Source organism: Neofelis nebulosa, chromosome 18, assembly GCF_028018385.1.
Source record: "Neofelis nebulosa isolate mNeoNeb1 chromosome 18, mNeoNeb1.pri, whole genome shotgun sequence".
Lineage (NCBI taxonomy): Eukaryota > Metazoa > Chordata > Mammalia > Carnivora > Felidae > Neofelis > Neofelis nebulosa.
This window is the reverse complement of record NC_080799.1, coordinates 10743210-10771041: the sequence shown is the minus strand read 5'-3', so window position 1 is coordinate 10771041 and position 27832 is coordinate 10743210. Positions and strand designations below refer to the sequence as shown.

Below are 27832 nucleotides of genomic sequence, written 5' to 3'. Positions count from 1 at the left end.
GCCCTCACCGGGCGCTCCCCCCCCCCGCGCAGCCGCCCGCCAGGCAGGAGCCACTTCCGGCCGTGGCCGCGGGTCTGGGCGGGGGCGGCGGCTCGTCTCTAGGCGACCGAGAGGCGCCGGCCGGCCCGGGCGCGCTGCGGGGGCGCCCGGGGAGGCGGGTGTCGGGGCGGAAGCCGCTCGTGCCCGGTGGCCGCGGTGGAGAAGGAATGGGACGGACGGTGGGGTGAGAGGCAGGGGAGGGGGTCGGAGGGGAAGAGCCCGAACCGCCCCGCCGGCCGAGAGGTTTGCGCTCGGTGTGGGTGGGGCGGGGGCGGGGCAGGAAAAGCACCGGCGCGCCTAATCCGGGGAGACGGGATTAGATGGGGGAGGACGGCCCCCAGGAGCGGGGTCTGAAGGCAAGGTGGCAGCTGCAAGGTTATCCTCGATTTCATAGTTTCTGCCTCGAGGGCGGTGGTGAATGTGGGGGGGGGGGGGGCGCCCCTGCCCTGATCCTGGAGATTTGAAAGGGGCAGGGGTCTGAGGGTGGTCAGTGGAGCGCCCTGGTGGGTCCTGGGGACACTGCAAAGTGGTGGCGGCAGCCGCCAGAGGAACAGTGCGGGCACGGCCTGCCAACCTTGTGGCTTTTGGCTTCTTGCGTCTTTTCAGAAGGAAGCCGAGTCCGGAAGGCTGGGACGGGGCCTTCCCTCCCCATCTGGGCACCTCGCTGACCCCATGGGTTGGCAGAAGCTTCTGGCCTGTTTTGATCATGTAATTAGCTGACTCAGGACTCGGTTCCTCCAAGTCAAAGGCCTGGCTCTGGCCCTTGGCTAGACCCTGCGGTCACCCTGACCCTTCCGTGCCCCAGCACTTCTGTCCAATTGACTTCCAAGTCCTGTTGGCTGACCTCCTTGTTGTTCTCCACCTGGCTGGAACCTCGGCCAGCTCTTCCTGGAACAGCTACAGGAGACTCCTCGTGGTCTCCCAGCTTCTCCCCGACCCCCCCCCCCCGCCCCGTGGCTGCCCCCTCCCTCCAAGCAAAGCCGCCGGGGCCTGGCCCCCAGGGCCTTCCACACTTCCACAAGGCCAGGGAGGAAAGGGATGCAGACCGGCCCTGGGGTGCACAGCTTTGCCCCACTCCCCCCTTCAGCCTGGCTCCGAGTGCAGGGCCTTGCCTGGGGAGTGTCCCCAGGAATCCCTGGTCTCACCTCCAGCCACACCTTGTTCCTGGAACACCCAAGGTCTCGCTCGGCACAGCCCCCCTGCCCTTGGCACAAGGGGCTGTCCCAGAACGCCTTCCTGCCCCACGTGTCCCGCTCTGCCTTGCCAACCCCAGCCTCGCTCTCTAAGTCTCAGCATCACGGATGGTTCTTGATTCGGAGCCAGGGGAGGCCGCCCTGCCTCCCCCATTAGCTGCCCAGGGCCAGGCCCTCTCAACCCCCCACCCCTTCTGTCTCCAGTCTTACCCCTTTCCTTCACCTTCCCACCTGCCACCAAAGTGGCCTTTCCGAGACACAGCTGTGACCCATCCCTCTGCTGCTCAAATGCCCTGAGCTCCATCAAAAAGCCACCCCACCCCTCCAGGTCCAACCCAGAGCACCTCTGCCAAGGTGCCTTCTCTGCAGCCACAGAGATTCCACACTTGATCACAGTTCACACTTTGGACTTCACCTCTTCCTGGAGCTCAGGCAGCCCCCTACCACCTTGTGGCCCCAAGGCCAGGGGCTCAGTCTGGCACTTGGCCTCCCGGGACACGTCATCTGGAGGTCACGCAGAGAAATGAGTGAAGTCAGTCCCCAGACACCACGGCCCAGCGGTCAGGGACACCGCCTTTGCTTTGGCAAAGGAAGGGGGGACCTTGGCAGGCTGTCTGAGCCAGGTTTCCTGACCTCGCCTCAGTGACAGCTGTTAATTCCAAACGAGACTACGCAGAAGTTATGAGCAAGGGCAATACTTTTTTTTTTTTTTTTTTTTTTTTTTTACTTATTTAAAAAGGCCTTGGTGGCAGGAATATAGTGTAAAAATCATTGGAAAAACTAAAAGGCATCGATACATATCCGAATATACACTTTGTACATAAATTACATTTCCTTTAGTCTTTCTGAGTGAGGTCCTGATTCAGCACTGAGGTCTAATAATTCAGAGGTCCCGGGAGCTGCACGTTCAGGCCGGCATAGTCCACCATGTACATTGGCCATTGCTAGAGAGAGGGGGACAAATGGCCCGAGTTAGGACTCCGGGTGACCCAGAAAGAACACCAGACCACTTAGCTCTGCTTTCTGAAGGGATTCCCCACTGGATTCATTTGGAGGCAGCCTGATGGTCCAGACGGGACCCAAGACCCGTTCAAGGTCATGCATTTTGCCAGTGGCCCTGGAGCCTGGGCTGGGGCCTTCTGACTCGCTCCCACCGTGTGCCAGGGGCTATTCCGTGGACCAGGGGGAACCGAGGATTCGCTCAGAGAAGGTGAGCACCCCCACAAACTCCGCCCCCTCCCCGGCCTTATGCCAAAGAGCCAGTCCCATCTCTTGGAGGTGGGAAAAGCCAGTGACCCTCTGGAGGCACCCCTAGGTGGGGACAAAGGTACAGCCTACAGCCTGAACTTTGGGGTTTGCCAGGTTTAAAGGGAGGCACGATTATAGGCGCCTGGGTGGCTCAGTCGGTTAAGCGTCTGACTCTTGGTTCCGGCTCAGGTAGTGATCTCAGTTTTGTGGGTTCCAGGCCCGTGTCAGGCTCTGTGCTGTTCGGTGCAGAACCTGCTTGGGCTTCTCTCCCTCCCTCCCCCTCTCTGCGCTCTCAAAATAAAAATTAAACTTAAGAAAAAGGGGGGGAAGCAGGGTCAAAGGACAAAGACATCTCCAAGTCATCACCAAATGTGTTCCAGTATTCTCCCCACTGGGACTCAGGACTTCCGAGCTAGTGTTTTGAAGTCAGAAAGAACTCTCGAGTGTGTGTGTGTGTCCCTAATAAGGCTTGACCGCAGTAAGGCCACAGTCAACCAGCCTCTGCCCCTTGTTTTCCTCCTCCACACGCTGTGGGTAACGCCTACAACCTCACGGGGCTGTGGTGAGGCCCAGAGCATGCGATGTGAGCAGAGATTAACCTGGCGACCGCACGGGGGTCCCCGTTCTGGCACCGCCCAGGGGAGTCCCCCGTCCCCTCTCCCGGGGTGGGGGGGTGGGGGCTCGTCTTGCCCACCTGCCCAGTGGGGGTTGTGACTTCCCGCCCAGGGCAGGGATGCGGGAGCAGCCAGTGACAGGGTTGGACTATCTGGTGGGCCCATCGGGCAGACGCGACTGCCACCCCGAGGCTGCGGAGCCCCGCTCAGACCCAGCGCTTCCCTGCGCCCCAAACCCACGTCCCAGAGCGGCCGGCCCTGCCCGAAGGCGGGGCGAGGGCCAAAGAGCAGAGCGGTCAGGCCCGGATCTGTGCAACTTTACCACGAGTGAGAGCTGGTTGGTAGACGCCACGGACTCTGGGTTAGAGGACGAGGAGGAGGAAGACGAGGAGGAGGAGGAGAAGGAGTTCCCTTCGGAGACCCGCTTTCTCTTGCGCTTGGGAATGCTGCTGTCTTTGGCTGGTGGGAAAAAAGGTTGCTGACGCCAGACGCCAGGGCTGCTCTGACTCGGCTTCGGGCCCCTCTGGGGGAGGCCTCTGCTTTCGTGTTTCAAGTCCCCTTCTCAGCGCTCAGGGCTCCAGAGCCCCCAGACACCCCCCACCCCCGGCCCCAAGGCCCATCCCTCCAGCCAGCCCCCTTCCTTAACCAGGCCGTACAGCCCAGTGGCTCTCCGGCCTGCCTCGTCCCCCGGGGGGGGCGGGGGGGGTGGTCCCTAGCGGGCTCAGTTCAGGCCCCGGCCCTCTTTCTGCTCCCAGACCGTCCAGCCCATGGGGCCTGGCCTCCCCACAACTCCTGGGGTGAAGGGCTCGGCCTCGGCCCTTGGGGGAAGTCACTCCACGGCCTTGTGCTTCCATTTCCCTGCGAGTGAAATGTAAGATCCTGTACGGTAGCTGGGAGGCTCCCGTGGACAGTATGCCCGGGCCCCCAGAACGACTTAGCAACCGAGAACACATATCGACGTTGGTATTGTTAGCTGTGGATGTGGGATGACCCTGACCTGGTAACGCTGTGACAGAGGACGGTCCACAAGTACCGTGAGTGGACAGGCAGCGCCCCCGTGGGAAGAGACTCTGGTTTACAGTCAGAGGTCGTAAATTCAAATTCCGTTACTGCCATTCCTAGCTGTGTGACGCCGGGCAAACTGATTCACCTCTCTGAGCCAAATGGGGAAAACAACGGGACGTGAGCCTCAAAGGAGATCATGTGTCGGCCAGAGCCTGGTACCCCGCCTGACACGAAGCACGACTCGGCAGGTGTTCTGTTGCTACCGGATTAAACTGGTATGAATATATGGGACTTCGAGAAAAGATGTGCCCCCGTGTGCTACACAAGCAGGGCTTGGTGCTTGACTGAGTGGCCAGGTCACTGAGTAGAAACCAGAAGGGTCGTAATAACACAGCATGCGGGTGGGCTGGGCCCACGAGGTGACTGTCCAGCTGGTGAAGAAATACCAGAGGCTGGGGGGTCTGTGACATGGCATAAATAGACACCCCGGGAAACAGAAGACTCTGTGGGGGGCAGTAGGAGCCCTGGGAATGGGTCGGAGCAAAGCGATTTTGTAGAAGGCTCCGCCCGAAAATGAAGTCAGAGGTGCCGGCCCAGGGCGGTGGCCAACCCAGCGTCACTGTAGGACCGTAAAGACAGCCAAGGTCAGGGGAGGGCAGACACAGGTCATAGCTTCTACCCTCTGAGCATGTGTCCCAGACTCCTCCCGAGGCCTCTGAAGGGCCATCTGCATTCTGCCTTCAACCTAGGGACAGCTCCCAAGCTCACGGCCTCCCTGCCTGCGAATCTAGTGCCGCACCTGGCCCCTGTGACTGGCGCAGGATGGGGGGGCGGGGGCTTCTGGTCGGGCCGTGCCACCCTAGGCCGTGGAGTTCCTGGGGGACCTGGGCCCACCCGGAGTGGGGGCCTCGGGTCTCAGGCCAGCATGGGGGCCCGTCACTGTCCCCACTGAGCCCTGGGTGGAGCCTGCGTGGTCCTGACACCAGGCTCGAGGTGGCCACCAACTCCCCAGGTGGCCCTGCCGAGCCCCTTTCCCTCTCTGGGCCTCGGTTTCCCAGCTGCACAACGCGGTTGGGACGAGATGAGTGCTCTGAATCAGCGGCACGTCTCCCAGTCACGGGGGGAAACCATCCCACCAGACAGTCTCCCAGCTTCCTGTGAACCCCAGGCTTCTGGGAGACAGGCCCGGGGCTGGCGTGGGCCTGCCTCCCCCTGCTGGCCACACACATCGGCCCTCTCCTCCCAGGTGGCTTCCGTGATCCCATGTGACATCCTCTCCTCCAGGCTCCCGCCTGCCCTCGTCGCCTCCAGCGGATCTGACCCGCTCAGCCGCCGCTGTGGCGGGGCCCCCTCTGGAGGGCACCTGCAGGCTCCCGGGGCCTTCTGGGGATACTGGCCCTGCAGGGGGAAGGCTCAGGCTCCCCGTGGTCATACTGGGCAGGGGCACGACACTCTGTAGGTGGTCAGCTACCTACTGCATGCCACCTGGACCAGATCTGCCCGCAGATTCTGGTCCCCGAGAGGCAGAGAGGGGGCCTCCTCGGCCTCCGCCTTACCTGGCACCTTGGCGTCATTGCAGATTTCTGCAAAAGGTCTGAAAGACGAGAGACAGGAGGTGGTGGTTAGAAAATGCGGTTTCCGCTCTTCTTTCTCAGCTGCTCCCCGCAGGTGGGCGACCCCTCTCATGAGACGCTGTCACCGCCGCTGGACGGCCAGTCAGGTAAGACCCGGCTGAAAATGGCGAGCACCCGCCAGAGCAGGCAGACGATCGCCCCTGTGCGCCTGGTGTCCTCGTCCAGAATTCGAGGGTGACGCTCGAGCGAGGGATCGGGAACGTGTGCCTAGATTTATCTAAGTGAATATTCATCACGGTATCTTTTTTTTATCTCTTGATTTTTACTGTATTGATTATTTTACTTTGAGCATTACTATTTTGTTTTCATTTTTTAAGAATTAAAAAATTTTTTTTTAAATATTTACTTATTTATTTTGAGAGAGAGAGAGAGATTGAGAGAGAGAATGAGCATGTGAGGGGCCGAGAGAGAGGAAGAAAGAGAAAGAATCCCAAGCAGGCTCTGTGCTGCCAGCACAGAGATCTCATGAACTGTGAGATCGGGACCTGGGTCGGAGTTAGACACTTAACTGACTGAGCCACCCAGGCACAAAAAAAAAAAAAAAAAAAAACTGTTTTGATTTTTAAAGTAATCTCTACCCCCAACATGGGGCTCAAACTCATGACCCCAAGATCAAGAGTCACATGCTCCACTGGCTGAGCCAGCCAGGCACCCCTAGAAATATTCTAGTCAGTGAGTGTATTTTAAAAAAGAGACTATAAGGGGACACCTGGGTGGCTCAGTCAGTTAAGTGTCCGACTTCGGCTCAGGTCATGGTCTCGCGGTTCATGGGTTCAAGCCCCGCATCAGGCTCTGTGCTGACAGCTCAGAGCCCGGAGCCTGCTTCGGATTCTGTGTCTCCCTCTCTCTCTGTTCCTCCCCTGCTTGTGCTCTGTCTCTCTCTCTCCCTCCCTCAAAAGTAAATTATAAATTTTAAAAACACTTAAAAATCAAAATAAAAAGAGACAATAAGGACATATGGTAAAATATGGACAGTAATTATCTCTGCATGATGGGAGTACTAAATAACCATTATTTTCTAAATAACTGAAATGGGGAAACATTAATGGTATAGTCAGAAAAAGTCAAATTTCATTAAATTTTTAAAAATAAACCGACACCCATGAATGGTGAGGCTGTGTGTTTGGAAAGGGATGGAATTAGGACACACGGAGCTACAGACTGGAAGTCTGTGTCCCCCCTCTGCCCCCCACCCCCACTAAATTGGTTTTTTTTTTTCGTAAACATAAAAAAAATTTATTTTAATGTTTATTTATTTTTGAAAGAGAGAGACACAGAGTGCAAGCAGGGGAGGGGCAGAGAGAGAGGGAGACACCAAATCTGAACAGGTTCCAGGCTCTGAGCTGCCAGCACAGAGCCCGACGCGGGGCTCGAACTCCCAAACCGCGAGATCATGACCTGAGCCGAAGTCGGATGCCCAACTGACTGAGCCACCCAGGCGCCCCCCTCCTGAACTAAATTCTTATGTGGGGACCTAGTGCCCAGTGTGATGGCATTAGGAGGCAGGGCCTTTGGGAGCACTTAGGTCACGAAGGAGGAGCCCTCAGGAATGGGATCAGTGCCTTATAAAACAGGCCCCAGAGAGCTCCCTTCTCCCCTTCCAGCATGTGAGGACGCATATGAGGACACAGTGAGGAGATGGCTATCTAGAAACTAGGAAGTGGGTCCTCCCCAGACCCTGAATCTGCCACCACCTTGATCCTGGACTTCCCAGCCTCCGGAACTGTAAGAAGTAAATGTCTGTTGTTTATAAGCTCCCTGGTCTGTAGTCTTGTGTTACAGCGGCCTTGGCTGGAGTAAGATCTCTGAGTTGGCAGCCCAGCTGACCCACTGTGACTTATACCGGCCCTTTCCTGGCTCTGGGTATCAGTTTCCTCATCTTTAACATGACAGTGTCGGGGTGCCCAGGGCGGAGGGGGGAGGGGCACTCCGTGGGTTAAGCATCCGACTCTTGGTTTCGGCCCAGGTCATGATTCCACGGTTTGTGAGATCGAGTCCCACATCGGGCTCTGTGCTGACAGCATGCACGGAGCCAGCTTGGGATTCTCTCTCTGCCACTTCCCTTCTCTCTCTCTCTCTCTCTCTCTCTCTCTCTCTCTCAAAATAAATAAATAAACTTAAAAAAAAAAAAAAGATGAGAGTGTTAAGCTAGCCTGTCTCCTGGATTCTGTGCAAGTGAGAAGCACCTGTCTGTCCGTCTGTCTGTGTCTGTCTCTCGTCTCCTGGCTGGGCCTGCTTTGCGAATTTCCCCACAGGATCCAAGCAGTACCCTCTCCCGTGGCCCTTGTTCACTGTGCCCACCCTGCCCCGGGCGCTGGGGGCACTCACTGGAGCTGGTTGATGATAACCATGCGGACGTGCTCTCGGGCCTTCAGGATCTTCTCCAGTCGGTGGATGTCGTATGTGTTGGGGTTCCGGAAAGGGATGTCGTCGGGCAGGCCCGTGACCTCGACGGCATCCGGGCTGTCCCGGATCAGTTTGTAAGGGACCAGCACAGGCCGGTTCAGGCCCAGAGCCTCACCTAGAAGACACGGAGGGTCAGCGCAAGGGGGAGGTGTCCCCTGTTAGGGGCCAAGCCCTCTGGGGAAAGCGCTGGATGCTGGCATGGTCCAGCTCAGCCAGCCACTGTCCTAGGGAGTTTATAAATCTATACACACGCTTTTTTTTTTTTTTTTTAAATCCACTTAGCAAAACTAAAAGTTTAATACCCAGTGCTGACAATAAAATGTACTTTTGGGGCACCTGGATGGCTCAATTGGTTGAGCGTCCGACTCTTGATTTCGGCCCAGGTCATGATCTCACGGTTCGTGAGTTCGAGCCCGGCGTTGGGCTCTGCGCTGACAGCTCGGAGCCTGCTTGGGATCCTCTCTCTTTCCCTCTCCCTGCCCCTCCCCGGCTCATGCTCTCGCTCTCTCTTGCAAAATAAATAAATAGAAAAGAACCCTACTATTATGTTAGAAGAAATGCAACGCCCTCGCTTAAATATTTATGGATATGACATGGTGTCTTGAGTTTGTTTTTAAGTACTTCAAATACAGAAGTGTGTACAGAAGAAGATTGGTAAAATGTTGGCAATCGTAGAAGCTGCCTTTGGGTGACATGGTGGGTCACTCCCCCACCCCCATATGTGTTTGGATTCTGATTGCAAAATAACAAGTGAATAGAGAACCACCAGCCGAGTCGCTTCTCATCGTTCTGGAAATGAAGCCCCCATGCCTTCTTAGGCCTGCCCACCGTCCCCCCAGCTGCTCACCCGGTCACCCAGCTGTCCCCTCTGCCTGGCAAACTTTTCCTGGAATATGCGTCCCCTCCTGACATTCGAGTCTTGGGGGGGGGAGGGCTTCCCTGCCTGCCCCCCACCCCACCCCGTCCTGCCACTGCAGTTTTGTCTTTTCCTTCATCACTCTCTGAAATTCTACTTAAAAACATTGTTTTTATTCCTGTCTCCCTGCGCAAAGTGAAGATAATATTAAATTCATCACAAAGACAACGTCACGCATAGCGTGGCACTTAGCGATCGAGAGAGGCTCACTTATAACCGTAGAGTTATTATTACTAAAACTCTATTTGACTTGATTTTTAAGATTTTATTTCTAAGTACTCCCTACACCCAACGTGGGCCTTGAACCTACACCCCAAGATCAAGAGTCGCAGGCAGCACCGGCTGAGCCAGCCAGGCCACAGGTGACTGTATTGTTAATTGTCCCATCTTGGGCTCTGCCCTGGCGCCCCGGATGCCGTCAGCACAGGGCCTAGCATCTCGTGGCCTTTACCTAATTCCGCATCCACCTCCCTGCACAGATTCTGAGCCCCAGGTTGGCAGGGATGGGACCTCCTTCCCTGGAGTCCTCACGGCTAAATGTGTGCTGGGCAGATGCACGAACCGCGTCTCTGCCGCGCAACCCGGCCCTAAAGGGGCGGAAATGCTGACCGCGGTCACCGCCCTGTTCTTTCCCCTTCCTCAGTCGGGGGAGTGGAGGGGTCGGCTGCCGGCAGTCGTGGGCAGGGCGGCTCTGTCCCCAGGGAGCAGGCAGGCCAGCTGGGGGTCACTGGGGGCCAGGCTGGCCGTAGAGGGAGGAGGGGCTGCCAGGGGAGGCGGGCCCCACAGACCCTGCCCCGCGGGCCCCGCTCCTGACGCACTGACCGTATTTCTCATTGAAGAGCTCCTTCACCTGCTCGCGGAGGATCACCTTCTCCCCTAGTCTGTTGGCGTCATCTTCATCTACAAGAGGAAGACGTTGGGGTGTGAAGGTCGGCAAGGGCGCGCCCCTGGACAGGCTCCTGTGCGACACCCGCACCCTCCCCTGCCGCTGGGCTGCCCTCCCAGGCCCCGCCCACCGAGTTTAGTATAAGGCAGCCCTTCATGGGCACCTGCTGTTGGACCCTCGGCTCCCCTCGACCCTGTCCTTGGTCCAAAGGAGCAGCGGGTCAGATGAGCCCCAAGACAGGGACTGGGCTGCGCAGGGGGACGTGGGGGAGGGTGTGGATGGGCCCGAAGGGTCCTGCGGGCTTGTGTCCTGGGGTTGGGGAGGGGGCTGGAGTTTCCAGGCAGGGTGCTCTGAGCTGGCTGGGCTCCCAGGGGCGGGAGTGCAGTGGAAGCAGGCAGGGAGCCAGGGCCTGGGAGACGTGGGGCAGAGCGGACAGAATGGATTCGTGGAGAAAAACAACTCCTGTTTTCATCTGGAAAATTTCACAGTTGCACGTAGGAGGCCAACTCAGGACCGGCGCCCGGTGTGCGCCTGGCTCCGCCCTCCCCGCCCCGGGGTGGGGGCCGCCGCACTGCCTGGCACTGCTCGATGCCCCTTCTTCCCGGGGCTCTTTCACCTGCCGCCTGGGGCCTCCCGAGTGCCGGCTGTGCCTCGTGTGGTCCCGGTCATGCCCACGCTCCTGACTCTGGATCTGCCGTGTCTCGGAGTTCTGCACAAGCCTCTCCAACCATGACCATCCAGCCACCCGGGTGCCCCTGACACGCGGCAAACGTCAGGCTTCCCAGATAACGTCCTCCTCCTGTGTCCCCCTCTCGGGGAGTGACGGCCCCATCCGTCGCACCAAGACACCGAACTCAGCTCCCCTCGGAGCCTCCTTCTCCCCACATCCCCCAACATGGCTCTTCCAGACGGTCTTCAGGACCCCACATTGGCAAGAATCAACCCGATCCTTCTCCAGGTCCTGAGCGGACAACCTGGTGACCCAAGGGCCACCCAGAGCCTGCGGGGAGGCTGCAGACGCTTCCCATCTCTGCAGAGGGACTGCTCTGGTGGCCAGGGCTTTCTGCACAGGACAGGGAAGGACGGCCTGGGTTCCCATCAGTGGGTGTCACATGCTCTGACGGCAGCTTTCCCGGACACGATCACAGCCACCCCTCACCACCGCTAAGGACGCAGAGGCTCAGAGAGGTTAAGTAACCTCCCAAGACCACAGAGCCGCTAAGAGCCAGGAATAGTGTCTGTCTGACCAAGAGACCTGGGTTCCCTGAAATCTGTTTCCCCGTCTGTAGAAAGAAGGGTTGACCGTGAGGGTGGTGTTGCCTCTGAATCTCCTGTCCTATCAGCTCACAGTCTCATCCGGATCTCAGGGCAGACACAGCCGCACTTGACAAAGCCGGCTGGATCGAAAGGGAGATGAGACCAGTAAGCTGAGGTCACTGTGGCTGTGGCCGTCTCTGGTGCATACAGGTGTCTCGCCCACCCTGCCTTGGCCTCAAGGCTCCGGTGGCTACGCGGGCGGAGAGAGACACGCACAGGACAGGCCTGAGCCTCACACCGCCCTCACCCCGGCAGAGGCCACGCCAGCCCCCGGAAGGGCACAGGACCTGAAGCCACAAAGCTGGACTCGCGCCAGCCCTGCCACATGGAGGGTCACGTGACGTCCCCCCTCTCGGTGTTTCTGCTCAGTCTCGACACCGTATTTGTCTTGGACAAGTATTTCACAAGCACCAACCCCCACTGGATGTGGTGCCGTCCCTGGGCATTTAGCAGACCACAGAAAACAGCCGTGGTCCGAGGCGGGGATGATAAAGGATGCTTGGTGACCCGCTGGCCTTGACAACTGTCAGTGCAGGGCTTGTGGGAGCACACGGGGGAATCCTAACCCAGCTGAGAATCAGGGCGGGCTTCCCAGAGGAGGTGACCGCCGCACCTCCCAAGGCCCCCTGGGATGCAGCCTCACGTGGGCGGTGTGTGACGCCCCCGGGCTTCCCGTGAGTGCTCAACGCACATGAGTGTGTGAACCCTGCCTGGTCTGGGCAGGGAGAGCACGGGGAAACCAGGGAGGAGTGACACCAGGGGTCAGCCAAGAGGCAGCACACTCCGGTCCTGGGCGGCAGCCGGAAATGGTGGGACCAGTGACATGACAGGAAAGCGAGACCTGAGCCATCTGAGGGGCGCTGGTGGCACCGGGAAGTGTCCCGGACACCTCTGGAGCATGGCGGGGACACCAGCTCCTGCCGTGTAACCAGCACATCCCACATGTACAGACCGCCAGGCCCGATTCTCAGCTCGGCGCCAGGCCTCAGAAAGGATGCCTCTTGGCTTCTCCCACCTCTTTGTTTTTATTATTTTAATTGCAACTTGTCATTAATATATTATTAATTACAATTTATATTAACTTATTACTTTAAATGGTTTATTTTCTATTGGGGGGGGGGGCGGAGAGAGGGAGACAGAGGATGTGAAGCCAACTCCGCACCGCCAGCACAGAGCCCGACGCGGGGCTTGAACCCTCAAACCGAGAGATCAGGACCTGAGCTGAAGCCTGGTGCTTAACCGACTGAGCCACCCAGGTGCCCCTGTTTTTTCTTTTTTTTTTTTTTAATTAAAAATTTTTTTTTTTTGCGGGGGGGGGGGGGTGTCTGGATGGCTTGGTCGGTTGAGCATCTGACTCTTGATCTCGGCTCAGGTCTTGATCTCAGGGTCGTGAGTTCAAGCCCCACCCTGGGCACGGAGCCTACGACAAAAAAAAATAATTTTTTGTTTTCATTTAATTTGGAGGAAAGGAGTTCCATTTTTCTTAAAGGATACATATCTGAATGAAACAGGCGAGGGTGGGTTCTGGTGGGGCCTGGAGGGGAGAGGTCCCTGCCCCTCTGGGTGCTCAGAAGAAACAGGAGGTGGGACCGCCCAGGCCAACCACAGGGGGAGAGCTGGCCTGCAGGGCCCAGCCAAGCGGCTCTCTGGGTAGGCTGCGGGCAGGTCATGAGACGGCGTCCCGACAGAGCCAGGCTTCTGCCACCACTATCCTACATTCACCATCCGGAGAGGGCGAGGCCAGGCCTACTGGTCACCAGGGACTGCCCCAAGCACTGCCGTGGGGACAGCTGCCCCAGTTAGCCTTGGCTGGGGCACCACAGGCCCCAGGGGAGCTGTCACTCCCAGTCTGGTCTGCTTGTGGGCAAAACAAAGACCAGGAAACTGCCTCAGAGGACACAGGGTGGGGCGGAGAATATAACCACTGGGGGCCCTGTGGGGCCCCCCCGGCCATAAGGCCATAAACCCAGTGGTCTTCTGGAGCCTGAAGGCCAGCCCTGAGGCCAGGAGTTCGTGGTTGACTCTGATACCTGACTGCTTGGGTTCAAATCCTGCCTTTGGTATCAGCTCATGACCTTGAACACTTCTCCGAACCGCTGGACTTTGGGTCGCTACCACAACAGGGGAAACCGAGTGCAACTGCCCCGAGGACCAAGTGGGGCATTATGCCCGTGCCCGGCACGGCCCACGGGCTAGTTTTACTGCCCTGAAGCCTGAGTCAGCAGAGCTATTCTGGGGGGACCTGCCCGAGCTCCCCTGAACCCAGGCTGGCTATAAAAGACACCAATAGTTGCTAATATTGTAGAATGTTCTCCATGTGGAGAGGTCACAGGTAGGGCTCAACGTGACGTGTGTGTGCCCTCAACGCACCTGGGTGGCTCCGTCTGTTAAGCGTCACGGTTCGTGAGTTCTGGCCCCGCATCGGGCTCTGCGCTGACGGTGTGGAGCCTGCTTGGGATTCTGTCTCCCTCTCTCTCTGCCCCCCAAATAAATAAACAGACATTAAAAAAAATATATACCTGCTTGAATGTCTGTATGAAGTGGGGAGGAAGGGGGCCCCCAGGGCCAGTGATGGAGGCGGTTTTGGGGGGGGGGGGCGGTCCCTGGCTCAGCAGGCTGTGAAGCAATCTTGATTCTACCCCTAATGTGATGTGGTGTTTGGAAAGTCATTCAACCTCTCTGGGCCTGTTTCCACATCCCTCAGCTGGGAATCCGGGCCGGCCCGGAGGATCCAGTGATATCACATATAAAAACGTTTAAGGCCTCACGTCATCAGAGTCAGGTTGTGGCTGACGTTATCAGTAGATCAATGTTTCAATTATCCTGCAGTCTCAGGGAATTAAACTTTACATGAGAGATTCTTCCAGATGATGGATGCTTATTCTCTCAAGCCCCCTGGCTTGGTTGTACCTCTCCGGGACAAGGCATTTTCTAAAATGCATCAAGTATACAGGGCGGGGGCAGGGGCGGAGCGGGGAGGAGGAGGGGTCACCCTGGGGATCCGTTGCACCTGCCCAGCGGCGATCACCCGTACCCCCCACCCCGTCCCCTGGGCGGTGACATCCCTCGCAGACAGGCCGGCCCTGTGGGCATTTCTGCCCCCTCTTCCTGCTCATTCCAGCTTACTGGTCTCCTCTCTCTCCCTCCTGTCTGCCCCAGGAGCTGTCATCTGGTCGTGTCTAATCTGCCGTCTGTTAGCCTGAGGATTAACTGAATTTTGCCCGAGGGAAGAAAGCAACCAAGCTTATTAAATCACAGCCACGCTACGTACACAATTCTAAAGCAGTCGGCTCGGCTCGGGGGCAAAGTACGAGAACCCTCAGCAGCTGTGTCCTCTCTCCACTAGTTTGAGGTCTGCAGCCAGATTGGTGACTGTGGACTGACAATCGTGATCCCAAGGCAGCAAGGGAGGGGCTGCTCGGAGCGGGACAGACGCAAGGTGGGGAGGGAGGGAGAACGATTTCTCCTCTCCCTTCTCCTAGCCCTTCCACGGGCCCCCTCTTCTCTGCCAGGCCCGGGCCGGGCGATCCAGGCACAAGGCAGACTGTCAAAAGAACAGAGGGCAGACAGCCACGGGTGGCCCCACCTTGGCAGGACAGCTGCCCTCCACGTCCCCTGCTCAGGGGCCCGGGGGGAGATCAGGCGCCTGATTTCACACACCCAAGAGAAACTTTTGACGTGTGCAAAAGGAAGCACGTTCAAGAGCGCTCGCTAATGGCACTCTTCTTAACAGGAAAACCACAGAAGCAGCCCAAATGGCCTAGGACAGCAAAACGGATGGGTCGATCGTGGTGCAGGCACCCGATGGAAACCCATGGAGCAGTGAGAACAAACCAGCGCAGCGTCACATTTCAGGGTCATGTTACATAAGGTCAAGTGAAAAGAGCGAGTCCAGACTTGATACATGAGGACGAACCTCGCTTATAAAAGAGAAAAGCAAGCAAAGATGAAACACTTTTGGTTTAAGCAAACACTGCACACAACGAAGCCACTTAAGAAGTCGCCTTGGGGGGCGCCTGGGTGGCTCCGTCAGTCACGCGTCCGGCTTCGGCTCAGGTCATGATCTCACAGTCCGTGAGTTCGAGCCCCGGCTGGGGTTCTGTGCTGACAGCTTGGAGCCTGCAGCCTGCTTCGGATTCTGTGTCTCCCTCTCTCTCTCTCTCTCTCTGTCCCTTCCCCACTCGTACTCTGTGTCTCTCTCAAAAATAAATAAACATAAAACTGATTATAAAAAAAAAAAAGAAGTCGACTTGCGAGCGATAACTATCATGGGGGAGAAGAATAGATATTTTTGGGGAATTTGAATACGGACGGTATAGGAAATGATAGGGAGTTATTACATTTCCTAAGTGTTATCACAGCGTGGTGAATGTGTAAAAGAACACCACCGTTCTGAGACGTGGGAAGGATGTGCTGCAATATTTAGGCATGAAAGAGTCAAGATGTCTGCAACTCACTTCGAGTGGAGACAGAGACAGAGACAGATATAATTGGGGCAGGGTCTCTGGGGGGAGGGGAGGGAGGGAGGGAGGAAGGGAAGGAAACATGGCAAAGTGTTAAGAAATAATGAATCCAGAGAAAGGATATACTATTATAATATAGTCATTCCACTACTCTTTCTTTTTTTTTTCCTGCATTTTTCAAATTTTAGAGGAAATAACAAGAGAATGACAAATACAGGTGCAGCCCGGAGATACTGCGGGTTCTGTTCCAGACCACTGCAATCGAACAAGTCAAATGAAATTTTTGGTTTCCTAGTGCATATAAACCTTATGTTTCCACTTATACTGTAGTCTATGAAGTGTGCAATAGCATTGGGTCTAAAAAAAACAATGGACACACCTTAATTAAAAAATACTTTAGGGGCTCCTGGGTGGCTCAGTCGGTTGAGCATCCGACTTTGGCTCAGGTCATGATCTCATGGTTCGTGGGTTCGAGCTCTGTGTTGGGCTTTGCACTGATGGCGTGGAGCCTGCTTTTTTATATTTTTATTAAAAATTTCTTTTTTAATGTTTATTTAGTTTTGAGAGAGAGAGAGAAAGAGAGACAGAGCATAAGCAGGGGAGGGACAGAGAGGGAGGGAGACACAGTATCCAAAGCAGGCTCCAGGCTCTGAGCTGTCAGCACAGAGCCCGACGGGGGGCTCAAACCGTAAGCCACGAAGATCACCACCTGAGTCGAAGTCGAAGTCGGATGCTTAACCGAGGGAGTCACCCAGGTGCCCCATGGAGCCTGTTTTGGATTCTCTGTCTCCCCACCTCTCTCCGCCCCTCCCCTGCTCACGCTCTCCCTCTCTCAAAAATAAATAAACATTAAAAATATTTTCTTTTTTTTTATTTATTTATTTATTTATTTATTTTTTTAAATTTTTTTTTTCAACGTTTTTTATTTATTTTTGGGACAGAGAGAGACAGAGCATGAACAGGGGAGGTGCAGAGAGAGGGAGACACAGAATCGGAAACAGGCTCCAGGCTCCGAGCCATCAGCCCAGAGCCTGACGCGGGGCTCAAACTCACGGACCGCGAGATCGTGACCTGGCTGAAGTCGGACGCTTAACCGACTGCGCCACCCAGGCGCCCCTAAAAAGATTTTCTAAATAAGTTTAAAAACATACTTTATTGTGTTCTAGTCCCCCTTTGTTTTCAGTGCAAAAAAGGGTGGTTTTATTAAAGCACAGGGACAGGACTCGTGGGCAAAAAGAGCTGCTCTTTTTTTTTTTTTTTTTTTTTTTAAAGGAATCCCCACACCCGACGTGGGGCTCGAACTCGCAACCCCAAGATCAAGAGCTGCACACTCCACCAAGAGAGCTCGCCAGGCGCCTCAAAAACACATTACTGCTAAAAAAACGCTAGCCATCCTCTGAGCTTTCGGCAAAGCGTGATCACTGATCACAGATCACCACAACAAATGTGATAAAGAAAACGATGAAATATCACAAGCATGACCAAAATGTGAGCAAATGCCACTGGAAAGAGGGCGCCGACCAACTCGCGTGACACAGACCTGCCCCAGACCGTCAAGGTGCAAAACAGAGAGTTTCTGCAAAGTGCGGTAAAACAAGGTGTGACTGCACACAGTGGTTCCCCCCAATCCTTGGGGGTTCCAAGACCCCCGGGGCATGCCTGCAGCCGTGGATAGTACCGAACCTTATACACTGTGGAGGTTTCTCCCTATGCACACATACCTATGATGAAGTTTAATTTATAAATCAGGCACAGTAAGAGATGCACAATAATGATAACATAGAACTGGAACAATATACTGTCGTAGAAGTCACGGGAACGTGGTCTCTCAAAGCATCTTAGGGGACTGTACTCCCCCTTCCTGCGATGACGTGCGATGATAAAGTGCCTACGTGGGGAGAGGAGGCGAGGTGAGCGATGTAGGCGTTGTGATGACGCGTTAGGCTACTATTGAGCTTCTGACGATATATCAGGACAGTCATCGGTTTCTGGGCCGCAGTTGACCGTGGGTGGCCACAACCGCGGAAAATGAAACCGCAGATAAGGGGGGACGGCTGTATTTGTTCTGGGGAGAGAGGAGGGCAGGATGAGGGAGAGCACTGGGGCGGGGGGCACATTATTGGTGCTGTTCTAATTCTTGGATGGATGGTGGTGGGATCATGGCGTTCACTGTAGTATTTATTAACAAGAAGACAAATGAGCAGGAATACGAATGAAAATAAAAACAAATCGGGGCGCCTGGGTGGCTCAGTCGGTTGGGCGTCCGACTTCGGCTCAGGTCACGATCTCACAGCTTGTGGGTTCGAGCCCCGCGTCGGGCTCTGTGCTGACAGCTCAGAGCCTGGAGCCTGCTTCGGATTCTGTGTCTCCCTCTCTCTCTCTGCCCCTTCCCCACTTGCACTCTGTTTCTTAAAAAGAAAAAAATAATAAATATATATATAAAAAAAGAAAAACAAACAAATGAGTGCTATGTGCAATGTCATATCCTAGACTGGATTCCAGAACCTAAAAAAACATTAGTGGAGAAACTCACAAAATCTAAATATAAAGCTTACACCGTAGTTAATCGTGTTGCACCGATCAATGTCAATTTCTCAGTTTTGACAAAGGTACCCGGGGGCACCTCAGTCGGTTGAGCGTCCGACTCTGGATGTCAGCTCAGGTCATGATCTTACGGTTCGTGGGACCAAGCCCCATGTCTGCACAGAGTCTGCTTGGGATTCTCTCTCTCTGCCCCTCTCCCACTGTGCTCTCTCTCTCTCTCTCAAAAATAATAAATTAAAACAAAACAAAACAAAACAAAACAAAAAACAACACCCTCCTGCAGCCCTATGGCTTGAACCTGCCAGCCAGGCTTAGCAGAGCAAGAACCAGGTTTTCTCATGGGGGGTTTATCCAGGACAGGCAATCCTGGGGCCAGCCGCACACACGATCCTTCCCGAGGGACGTCACCTCCTTCTCTTCTGTTCCTTCTTCTGACATCCCAGCTACACAGTGGACAGGGCGAGCGACAGCCCTGACCCAAGGCCAGTCAAGCCCTAGGCTGAACCGTGGCCACGACCAGCCAGGCCCAGAATGCCATGCACTAAGTGTGATGAGCAGACCCGATTGGGAAGACGGACGGATTCGGGCAGTTGAGGCACAGGCAGGGCACAGAGAAACACGTGTCCAAACCCCAGGCTTATGATCGTGCCGACTCCTTCTCAGAACCTGGTTTCTACACGTCAGGGAGGGGAGAGCAGGTCCTCAGACGCTGTCCACACTGCAGTCCTTCCTCCCTGTCTCTGCACCCGCACCCCCCAAACCCATGTTTCCAACTGCCTCCTGGAGCACCTTTGATTCTGCATATCCCCAAACAGCCTCACACCCGACCCTCCTCCTGGGCTTCCTTCTCAGGTCCCAGGCCCCACCCTTCCACCTGCTGGCTCAGGAGAGAAACCTCAGCTGCCTTCAACCCCACAGAGGGTTGAGCAGCGGCCCCCAGGCTGTCCTCGTCCTGGTCCCTGGAGCCTGTGACTACGTTTCTTTTTTTTTTTTAATGTTTTATTTATTTTTGAGACCGAACATGAGCAGGGGAGGGGCAGAGAGAGAAGGAGACACAGAATCCGAAACAGGCTCCAGGCTCTGAGCTGTCAGCACAGAGCCCGACGCGGGGCTTGAACTCATGGACCACGAGATCATGACCTGAGCCGAAGTTGGACGCTCAACCGACTGAGCCACCCAGGTGCCCCTGTGACTATGTTTCTTTACGTGGCTGAAGACACCGGCTAGTGTGATTAAGGTAAAGCTCTTGAGACGGGGAGGGTGTCCTGCATTATTTGGGTGCGCCCTCAATGTAATCACAAGAGTCCTTGTAAGAAGGAGTCAAGAAGGTCAAAGGCAGGGGTTGGGCCGGGAGAAGCAGAGGTCAGAGTGAAGAGCTCTGAAGCTGGAGGGGGGCCACAAGCTGAGTAATGGAGGCAGTTTCTAGAAGCTGGGAAAGACAAGGCAGAATTCTGCTCTCAGAGCCTCCAGAGTTAACCTGCCCTGCTGATACCCGACCCGAGCCCTTTAAGACTCATTTCGGGAGGCGCCTGGGTGGCTCAGTTGCTTGAGCGGCCGACTCTTGGTTTCGGCTCAGGTCGTGACCTCACGGTTCGTGAGTTCGAGCCCCTCGTCCGGCTCTGCACTGACAGCACACAGCCGGCTTGGGATTCTCTCCCCCTCTCTCTCTGCCCTCCTGCACGCTCCCTCTTTCTCAAAATAAATAAACTTAAAAAAAAAAAAAAAAGATTCATTCTGGATTTCTTACCCTTACAAGTCTAAGGGGAAAAAAGAGATGTGTCGTTTTAAGCCCCTAAGCTTGGGTGATCTGGTTCAGCGGCCACAGGAAACCCATGCAAACCCGTTGTGTCCCCCACGCCATCCACAAACGCAGGCGGTCACCACGATGGGCCACCTTCCCAGAGACGCTTCCCGCAGGCCCAGCCCATGGCCCATCTCACTGTGGCGAGAACTTTCCACCTGGCCTCCCCAAGCCCATTCCCTGCTCCGCAAGCCCTGTCCACCATTCTGAAGAGTCTATCCGACCCTGTCATTCCTTTGCTTTAAACCTGCTGAGGACTCTGTGGGGCAAACCCGTCCTCCTTCCCCCGGCACACAAGGTCCACTCTGCTGCTGCCACACTCCCCGTTTCCAAACGTCAGACCAGACGACGACCAGAGACGTCACGGGGAACCTGCTCACTAGAACAGAACACAAAATGGGAACCCGGGGCTCCCCTAATTCATGAAGCGCGTGGGGCCAACCGGTTTCTCCTGCCCTGTCTTGTGTGGCATCTATACTCCTGCAGAGGGGGCCACCGCAGAGCCACCACTGCTTAGAGCCTGACCCCAACATCTCTGCGAGATATTCAGCCGTCTCTGGGCCACGTGGGGCCTTCACAGCCGCAAGCGGAGAAGGTTCTGCCCCAGGGAGAAACGGGGTTTTCCGCCCAGCTCCAGGGCACCCCCCCGTCCTGGCTCCCCTTCCTCTCGCCAAGTTCCTTATCTTCCTGACCCACAAAGGACTGCTGAAGGGCACCAGGGCCACAGATCTGCGACTCCCCTCACTCCTGATGATCTCATTCTGTTGTAGGGCTTTCAATACTAGGGACAGGCTTGTGATTCCCCAGGTGATCCTTCAAGTTCAACTGCTCCCTTGGACCCCCCGCTTGTGCATCCAAATGCTACTGGATGACACCCCAGACTCAACACGGCATAAATCAAGTGCTGATACTCTACCCCCCCCCCCCCCGCCCCCAGCCCCCGCGACTCCTCCTGCACCTGCCCCGTCTCGGCTACCTCTGAGCTACTGGCACCTTTATGTTCCAAGAAGCCCAGCTGGAATCCGAGGTCAAACGGGACTCCAGCAAGTTCTGCTGGCTTTAGCTACCAACTAGACCTGGAGACGCTGACTCCCCGCTGTCCTCACCACTCCCGCCAGGGGCACCACCACCGGGCTGTGACTTCCACCTCCCTCTGTCTCTTCCTGCTTCTAGCCTGTCTGTCCTCACCGAGCAACCAGAGGGACTCTGTTCAGTCCTAAATTGGATTCTGTCTCTCCCCTGCTCAGAGGCCTGCCCTGGCTCCCAGCGAATGAGCAAAAGCCAATGTTCTATCCAGCCTCACATAATCTGCCGCCTCTCCATTTCCACCTCACCTCCTACCTCCTTCCTCTGACGCCCCGGCAGGTGACCCCAGGGCCTTTGCAATTTTCCTCTCTGCCTGCACTGCTCTTCCCTAGCCCCCTGGCTCACCACCGCCTGCTTTATTACTCAAAGGCCCTCACTGGCCACCGCCTCGCTCATGTTGCAACCCCCTAAAAATAAACTCCACCTCTCCCATCTGCTTCCCCGCTTCTCCTGAGCACGCATTGAACGTTCTTTACATTTTGTGCGTTATTCTCTGCATCCGCACCAGAAGGTCAGCTCCATGAAGCAAGGCTTTTTTTTTTTTTTTTTTTTTTCACTTGGTGTTGATCAAAAGCCCAGCACCAGCCCACAGACACCCTGCAACAGTTCACGGATGAAGTAATACACCTGGGCTCCCAAAGGGGACTGTCCCAGTCCCCGTGCCTGGGGGGGCTTCAGAAGGCTAGGGCTGTGTGTCCCCTACCCCCACCTCCCACCAGGCAGCCTCTTGTCGCCAGACCCCTCCCTAGGAGGCTGGAAAGATGGAGTCCAGCCAGTCAACCATACGTGCTGACCTATACTTGGTGCCTGGCCCCCACGCCTCCACTGTCGTGGCTCAAAGATGCATTTATCAGCCAGCGAGAAACTTCTGTTCACGTGGTGCCCAGCGACCCTTCGAGTCGATCTCATTCCAGCCCAGATTAAGGTGCTGGCTGTTCCTATGAGCTTGGGTGGTTTGAGCCAAGAGACTGGCTTCTGTGTGGTTTTCTGCAATGTTCCAGAAGAGTCTGAAGCCCCCCACGGCTTCCTTCCGTGGAGCCCCCAAGTCTAAGGATCTCTAAGAACCGTGGGGTCCCCCTCCCCAACTGGCAGGGCCCGGGGAGGACAGGGCTGGGACCCCTAGCCAAGCCAGGGGCGGGACGGCGCTGCAGGGACCCAGCTCCCCACAGGCCTCCCGACGTGACACCGTTCAGCCGCCCACCGAGCTGCCCCGCCTGGAAGAAAGGAGGCAGTGTGCCAAGGCTGGGCCCGGCAGCGGGGCATCTGCCCACAGGGGCCCCCACGCCCTGCCCTGCAGATGCCAGATCTTCCAGGGAAGGCAGAAGGGAGATCGTTACTGGAGCCTAATTAACAAAGAAAAGCAGAGATAATTAAGCGGAGAAACATGTGGCTGGCGCTGGAACTGTGATATCTTTAGAAACTTGAGAAAGGATGGTTTTATTTTGAGCTCTCGAGAGCGTGACGGCCTTGGAAGGGTGGGGAGGGGGTGGGAGGGCTGACGGCGGGGAGGGGGGCAGGGGCCAGAGGAAATGACCCTCCGGGCGGCTGAAGGGAGAGGGCCGGGGGGCCACGGAGCTGGGGGCCCTGCTCTGTGTGACCTGGAGGTCCAGAGACTGGAAGTTAACTTGTCCAAGATCACGCAGTTCAGAAGCGGTGGAACCTTCCTGAGGGCGCAGAAGGGGACTTGTCACTGCTCCTGCTGGTTAGTCCCCTTCCCCTCCATCCTGTGCTGTGATCCACCCCATGCTGGCTTCCAGGCCCCCCTCATCCAGGAAGCCCATTCCCCACAGCACCTGCTGAGTGACAGGAGACCCCACAGAGAGACCTAGTAGGGGCCCCGGTGGGGTGGGGACAATGACAAGAGATGCCATTCCCTGTCCCCCCTCCAAACAGGCCCTCAGCCCTCTGCTTGAGAGGCCCCACACCCACGGCCAAGCTTCTCAAACGGGGCCTCAGGCCGTGCTGGGGGTGCGAAGCGGGTGAAGTGCGATTACTTATTTTCTTCAGCGGAATAACTGAACGCAGTTCCTTAAATTAAAACTCATTTTCGGGGGCACCTGGGTGTCTCAGCCGGTTAAGCATCTGATTCTTGATTGTGGCTCAGCTCACGACCTGAGGGTTTATAGGTTCGAGCCCCACATAAGGCTCTGTGCTGACACTGCGGAGCCTGCTTGGGATTCTCTGTCTCCCTCCCTCTCTGTCCCTCCCCTGCTCATGCTCTTTCTCTCTTTCCTTCTCAAAAAAAAAAAATAATAATAATAATTTTCAGTGGGGAGTTTAGGACGCAGACTGTCGGGGACTTCCGAGATAAAGCTGGCCCCACCCCCCACCCCCGCAGGAACTTCGGCTCTGCCCCCAGGGGGGGCTCTGGCTCCGACCTCGGGGACGTCAGCGGAAGGGCTTGCCAAGGCCGGGTCTGCAGGGTCGAGTCCACGCTGCAAAGCCAGGCCTTCCAGGCCCTCCACGCTCCGCCTGGCCGGCCTCTCCGCCTCGCCACCTCCCGCACACGACGGGCCACCCGGCCCTCCCCTCCCGGCCCTGGCCGCGCGCCCCAGGACGTCCCTGGCGTGGCACCTTCCCGTTCCACAAGTAGGGAAACCGAGGTCCAGGCAGGCAAAGCTGACTTGCTGGAGTCACACAGGAAGTCGGCAGCCCTGCTCTGTCACTGGGACCCGGAGCCCCGGCTCTGGGGTGGCAGTGGGGAGGAGGGGGGCCTGCCTCTTGGCCCCCAGCTGGTCATCGCTCGAGCTGGCGGGGAGGGCTGCACCTCTGGGGTCGGGGGAGAACCAGGGGAGAGATTGCCGACCTGGGTCCCCAGGGAACCGGTGCACTCGCCCAGGAAGGAGCCGGGGGCCGGGTGGCCAGGCCTTGTACCCAGCTCGGGGTTACCATGTGGTTTCCAAACACCAGAGGGGGCCCCTGGGGAAGCTCGGGAGCTGGGAGGCCCCGGGAAGTGTCGAGGTGCGAGAGGAGGACCCTCGGAGCCCTTCCAGGTTCGAAACGGCCAGGACTTCCCTTTCTCCAGGCTGGCAGGTGCAGGTCAAGCCGAGGTGGCTCCGGCTGGGAAAAGCCGGTCCTCCCTCCCCAGCAGCACACCCTGTGGGAAGTGGTCTCTCTGCTGAGTGGCTGCTCAACCTCCACTGAAATGCCTCCAGGGACAGGGAACTCACTACCCAACAAGGTTCGTTGTTTTTTCTTTTTTTTTGCCACTGCTATTTGAGAAAAAGTTCTAGAATGTGATTCTCTTCATCTTGCTCATGTTGCCCAGAAGGACCTTGCTCTCAGCTCTTTTTACCAGCAAATTCTTCCACCTCCTTTCCCCGGGCTCCGCCTCCCTCTGTTCCTTCACAGGCTCTTTTCCTTCAAGGCCCTCTGGAGGTCAGTGTGCCCCGTGGGCCCTCTCCACTGGCGACACACTGGCCTCAGTGGTGACGGCACCTGCCACCCTCACACAGAGTGCGCCCAGCCCCGTCGCCAGCCTGCTCTAAAGCACCGATCGGGTCCCACCAAGTGCCCATTTGCCCCTGGATGTCTCGTGGGCCCAAAGACCCAGGTTTGGGCAAAGGTACCATCATCATCACCCTTCTGGAACCTTCCGTCTGCCCTCCCTCCCACACTGCTGCCACCTCTAGATCCCAGCGCCGCCTGTCTCCAGGTCCTGCCGCCTGCCGCCTGGGGTCAGCTTCCGCAACCCTCCCTGGCTTGGATGCCCCAGTTTTGCCTTCTCCAATCCACCCCTGGTGGGTGGATTCACGGTTGCCATGGTAATTGTAAGACAATTCAACTCGAATCCTATCATTTCATTGACCAAGAAAAAAAAAAAAGCCTCCGATGCTACAAGATAAAGCTTGAGTCACCAGCAAAGTCTGGGTCCGGGCCTTTCGTGATTCCGGCCTCATTCTTTTGCTACCCTCCTCCCCTAGAGCCCAACACCCGCTGCTCAGGCTCCAGAAGAGCACAGACCTGGGTACGACTTTGGCTCCGTGCTAAGCCAGGCTGCCTCTCGCAGCCTCAGTGTGCTCAGCTGTGAAATGGGCACAGCAGCATGTACCTGGTAGGCTTGTGAGGGGTGACCTCTGGGGGTTGCTCACCCCCCGGTCCAGTCTCAGGTCCCCCATGCTTCATCTGGCCCAGGTGGTCACTCTGTAAGACTCTCACTTGGGTCTGGCCACCTGCCTCTCCTTATCTCTCCAACCCCTACACGCAGGAGGGACAGAGCTCACCTTTCGACCCCTTCCACTTGCCCACACTCTCCCCACTGTGATCTGGTTTCATGACTACAATACATTACGTGAAAAACGGCTCCCGCCCTGCACGTCTCCAGCAGTCCCCACTCTGATTTGTGGATCTGCTTCTCCAACCCAGCCACTTGGATGACCCTCAGACCCCGATCCCTCTCGCCCTCCAGCTGCTCAGGACAAAATCTGTCGTTCACACCCCACACTCACTCTATTGTCAATCTTGTTAGCCCTACTTTCAAAATATGTCCAGGGCCTCAGGGCCTTTGCACGGACTGCCTCCTCCCGCAGATGCTTCGACTGGGATTTCTACACGGCTCATACCCTCATTTCCTTTCAGGCCTTAACTCCTGCTGGCTTATTTAAAATTGTCCTTTTGACAGTCCTGTGTTGAATGTCTCCACAGCACTTGTCACTATCAAATATGTTGCTATTTGTCCTTATTTATCTGTTTCCCCGTTAGAAAAAAAAAAGCTCCACAAGGGTAGAGATTTTTTGTCTATTTTGTATTCCTAGATCTTGCTTGGCATAATCCGGCACTATATATGAACACGCGCACGTGCGTGCCGTGTGTGTGTGTGTGTGTGTGTGTGTGTGTACGGTTTTTTTTTTCATAAGTAATCTCTACGCCCTATGCGGGACTCAAACTCACAACCCTGAGATCAAGAGTTGCATACTCTTCTGACTGAGCCAGCCAGGCGCCTCTTCCATGTATTTTTTTGTACAAATAAACCCAAAGGATTAATTGTGAGCCTGAGGGGGGAGAGGCAGGACCAATGTTATAGATGCTGGTAGCCAGAAGGGGGCAGCAAAGAGCCACCCAGTGTGGATAAAAGATTGGGGAGGCATGGGCACAAGCTGTGTGACCTCGAACAAGTTTCTTAACCTCTCTGAACCTCGGTTTCCTCCAGTAAGATTAGTTATTGGGGGAGAGCACAGGGGCTGCTGTGGGAAGGCTTTGTAATCGGAAGATCAGAAGCACGATATGGATGTTAGGTGTCCACGGTGTGTGAGGAGTCGCCCAATGCCCCCAGTTAGGGGACAGGGCAGTTATATAACGATGATGCAGCCTGATGAGGGAATATCATAAGGCATTTTAAAAATATCGGAAAATGCTTATGTTTCCAGTGTGTGTATGTGTATAAATCTATAGAAAGAACAACAGTGAGATGTAAAATTAATAAGCTCGGGGGAAAATCGGGAAGAAATGTATCATCATAAAAATGAACAGCCATCTGGGCAGTTAGATTTCTGCACTTGCCAAATTTCCACCATGGGCACATATCTGCATTTCCCTTCAGGTTTTATGACCTGCTAGAATGTTCTGGGGTTGTTACTACACCAGCTCCCTGGGCTGAGGGCCTCTCCTTCCTCTGCTGCCACGGCTCCTTCCCAGCATTCCCTTGATCAGCTTCCTCTGCTGTCTTGGGTGTTCATGGCGGGGGGAAGGGGGGCCCTCTGGGTTTGGGGTAAGTGCCTGGGCTTGGTCTGCTGAGAACACACTCCGGGCTCACCCAGACCCCCTCTGTGGCAAACACTACCGCTGTGCTAAGTGGGGGCCCGATGACTTGTGGCCCCTGGTGCGCACCTGTTCCCGAGAGCGGAGTGCCTGGGACTTTGAGAGCAGAGAGTCCTAGGGCTCCCCAGCCACCTGCCTCTCAGCCCCACCCCGCCTCCCTGCTTTAACTCCGTGCCCTGCACGCAGGTAGGCGAGGTGGGGAGCAGCCCAGCGAGGGGGCAAGGAGCTTCTGCAGCGTGGATCCCCCCTGGGCCTCACTCACTAGGGCTCCTGAGGCCTGGGTCACCTTGGCCCCCTGAAGGCAGGGCTGGGGCTCACTCTAGGACAAGCAGAGGGCCTGGTCCTGCCGTCCCTCAGCAGCCCCGCCTCCCCTACCAGGCCCCCTCCGGCCAGCATCCCTACCCTTAGGGGTCCGTGAAGCCCACAGCTCTCCTGACCAGAGGCCCGAAATCCCACCGCTGTCCTCTGAGACTTCGTCCGACGCCATCTTCTTTAGCCAGGCTCCTGCCCAACACTCGGCATGAGCAGAAAGGGCTACCAGGCGCCAGTGGGGAAACGGAGACCCTGAGGCCAGATGTGATGTCCCCAGTGGGGGCAACACTTACAGGCCTCTGGGATCATCTCTTTTGACCCAGAACAAAACTGGCCCAGGAACGGCCGTACCCCTCGCACCACTCTGGCCCGGTCCACAGATCCAGGAAGGATTGTGGAAAGGCCCAGGTTTAACGACCAATTTATCTTCAAAGCATAACGGTTTTCTTTAGAATTCACTTTCTCGGGTGGTTCTGTTAGGAAAGGCTTCTACGGGAGCCTTTGACAAACAACCTAGAAAATCTCAGAGCCATCTCCTCCCAGGAAGCCCCCCACCCTTCCCAAGCCTCATGCTCCTGCCCCCCCCCCCCCCCACCGGCCCAGTGCTGCAC

General features: G+C 56.3%; 1 protein-coding gene and 1 long non-coding RNA gene across 7 annotated transcripts in view; one reads left to right on the top strand and one right to left on the bottom strand.

The window, feature by feature from the left end:
* LOC131500753 (uncharacterized) overlaps positions 1–7489 on the top strand; it is a 54372-nt gene extending 46883 nt beyond the window's left edge. For all 4 annotated transcript variants that reach the window (XR_009256444.1, XR_009256443.1, XR_009256442.1 and 1 more), the window contains 3 exons: positions 4217–4374; positions 5679–5819; positions 7338–7489. This is a non-coding gene — a long non-coding RNA (uncharacterized LOC131500753). The remainder of the gene's footprint in view (positions 1–4216; positions 4375–5678; positions 5820–7337) is intronic.
* Positions 1–27832, bottom strand: part of GTF2IRD1 (GTF2I repeat domain containing 1) — a 124559-nt gene that overhangs the window by 6636 nt on the left and 90091 nt on the right. For 2 of the 3 annotated variants that reach the window (XM_058710194.1, XM_058710196.1), the window contains 4 exons: positions 9878–9955; positions 8062–8254; positions 5656–5693; positions 3417–3553 (listed from right to left, as the gene is read on the bottom strand). In XM_058710194.1, coding sequence (XP_058566177.1) covers positions 3417–3553; positions 5656–5693; positions 8062–8254; positions 9878–9955 — 446 coding nt within the window. Of the gene's footprint in view, positions 1–1505; positions 2177–3416; positions 3554–5655; positions 5694–8061; positions 8255–9877; positions 9956–27832 lie in introns of those variants that run through there. The other variant, XM_058710195.1, reaches the window with a different exon arrangement.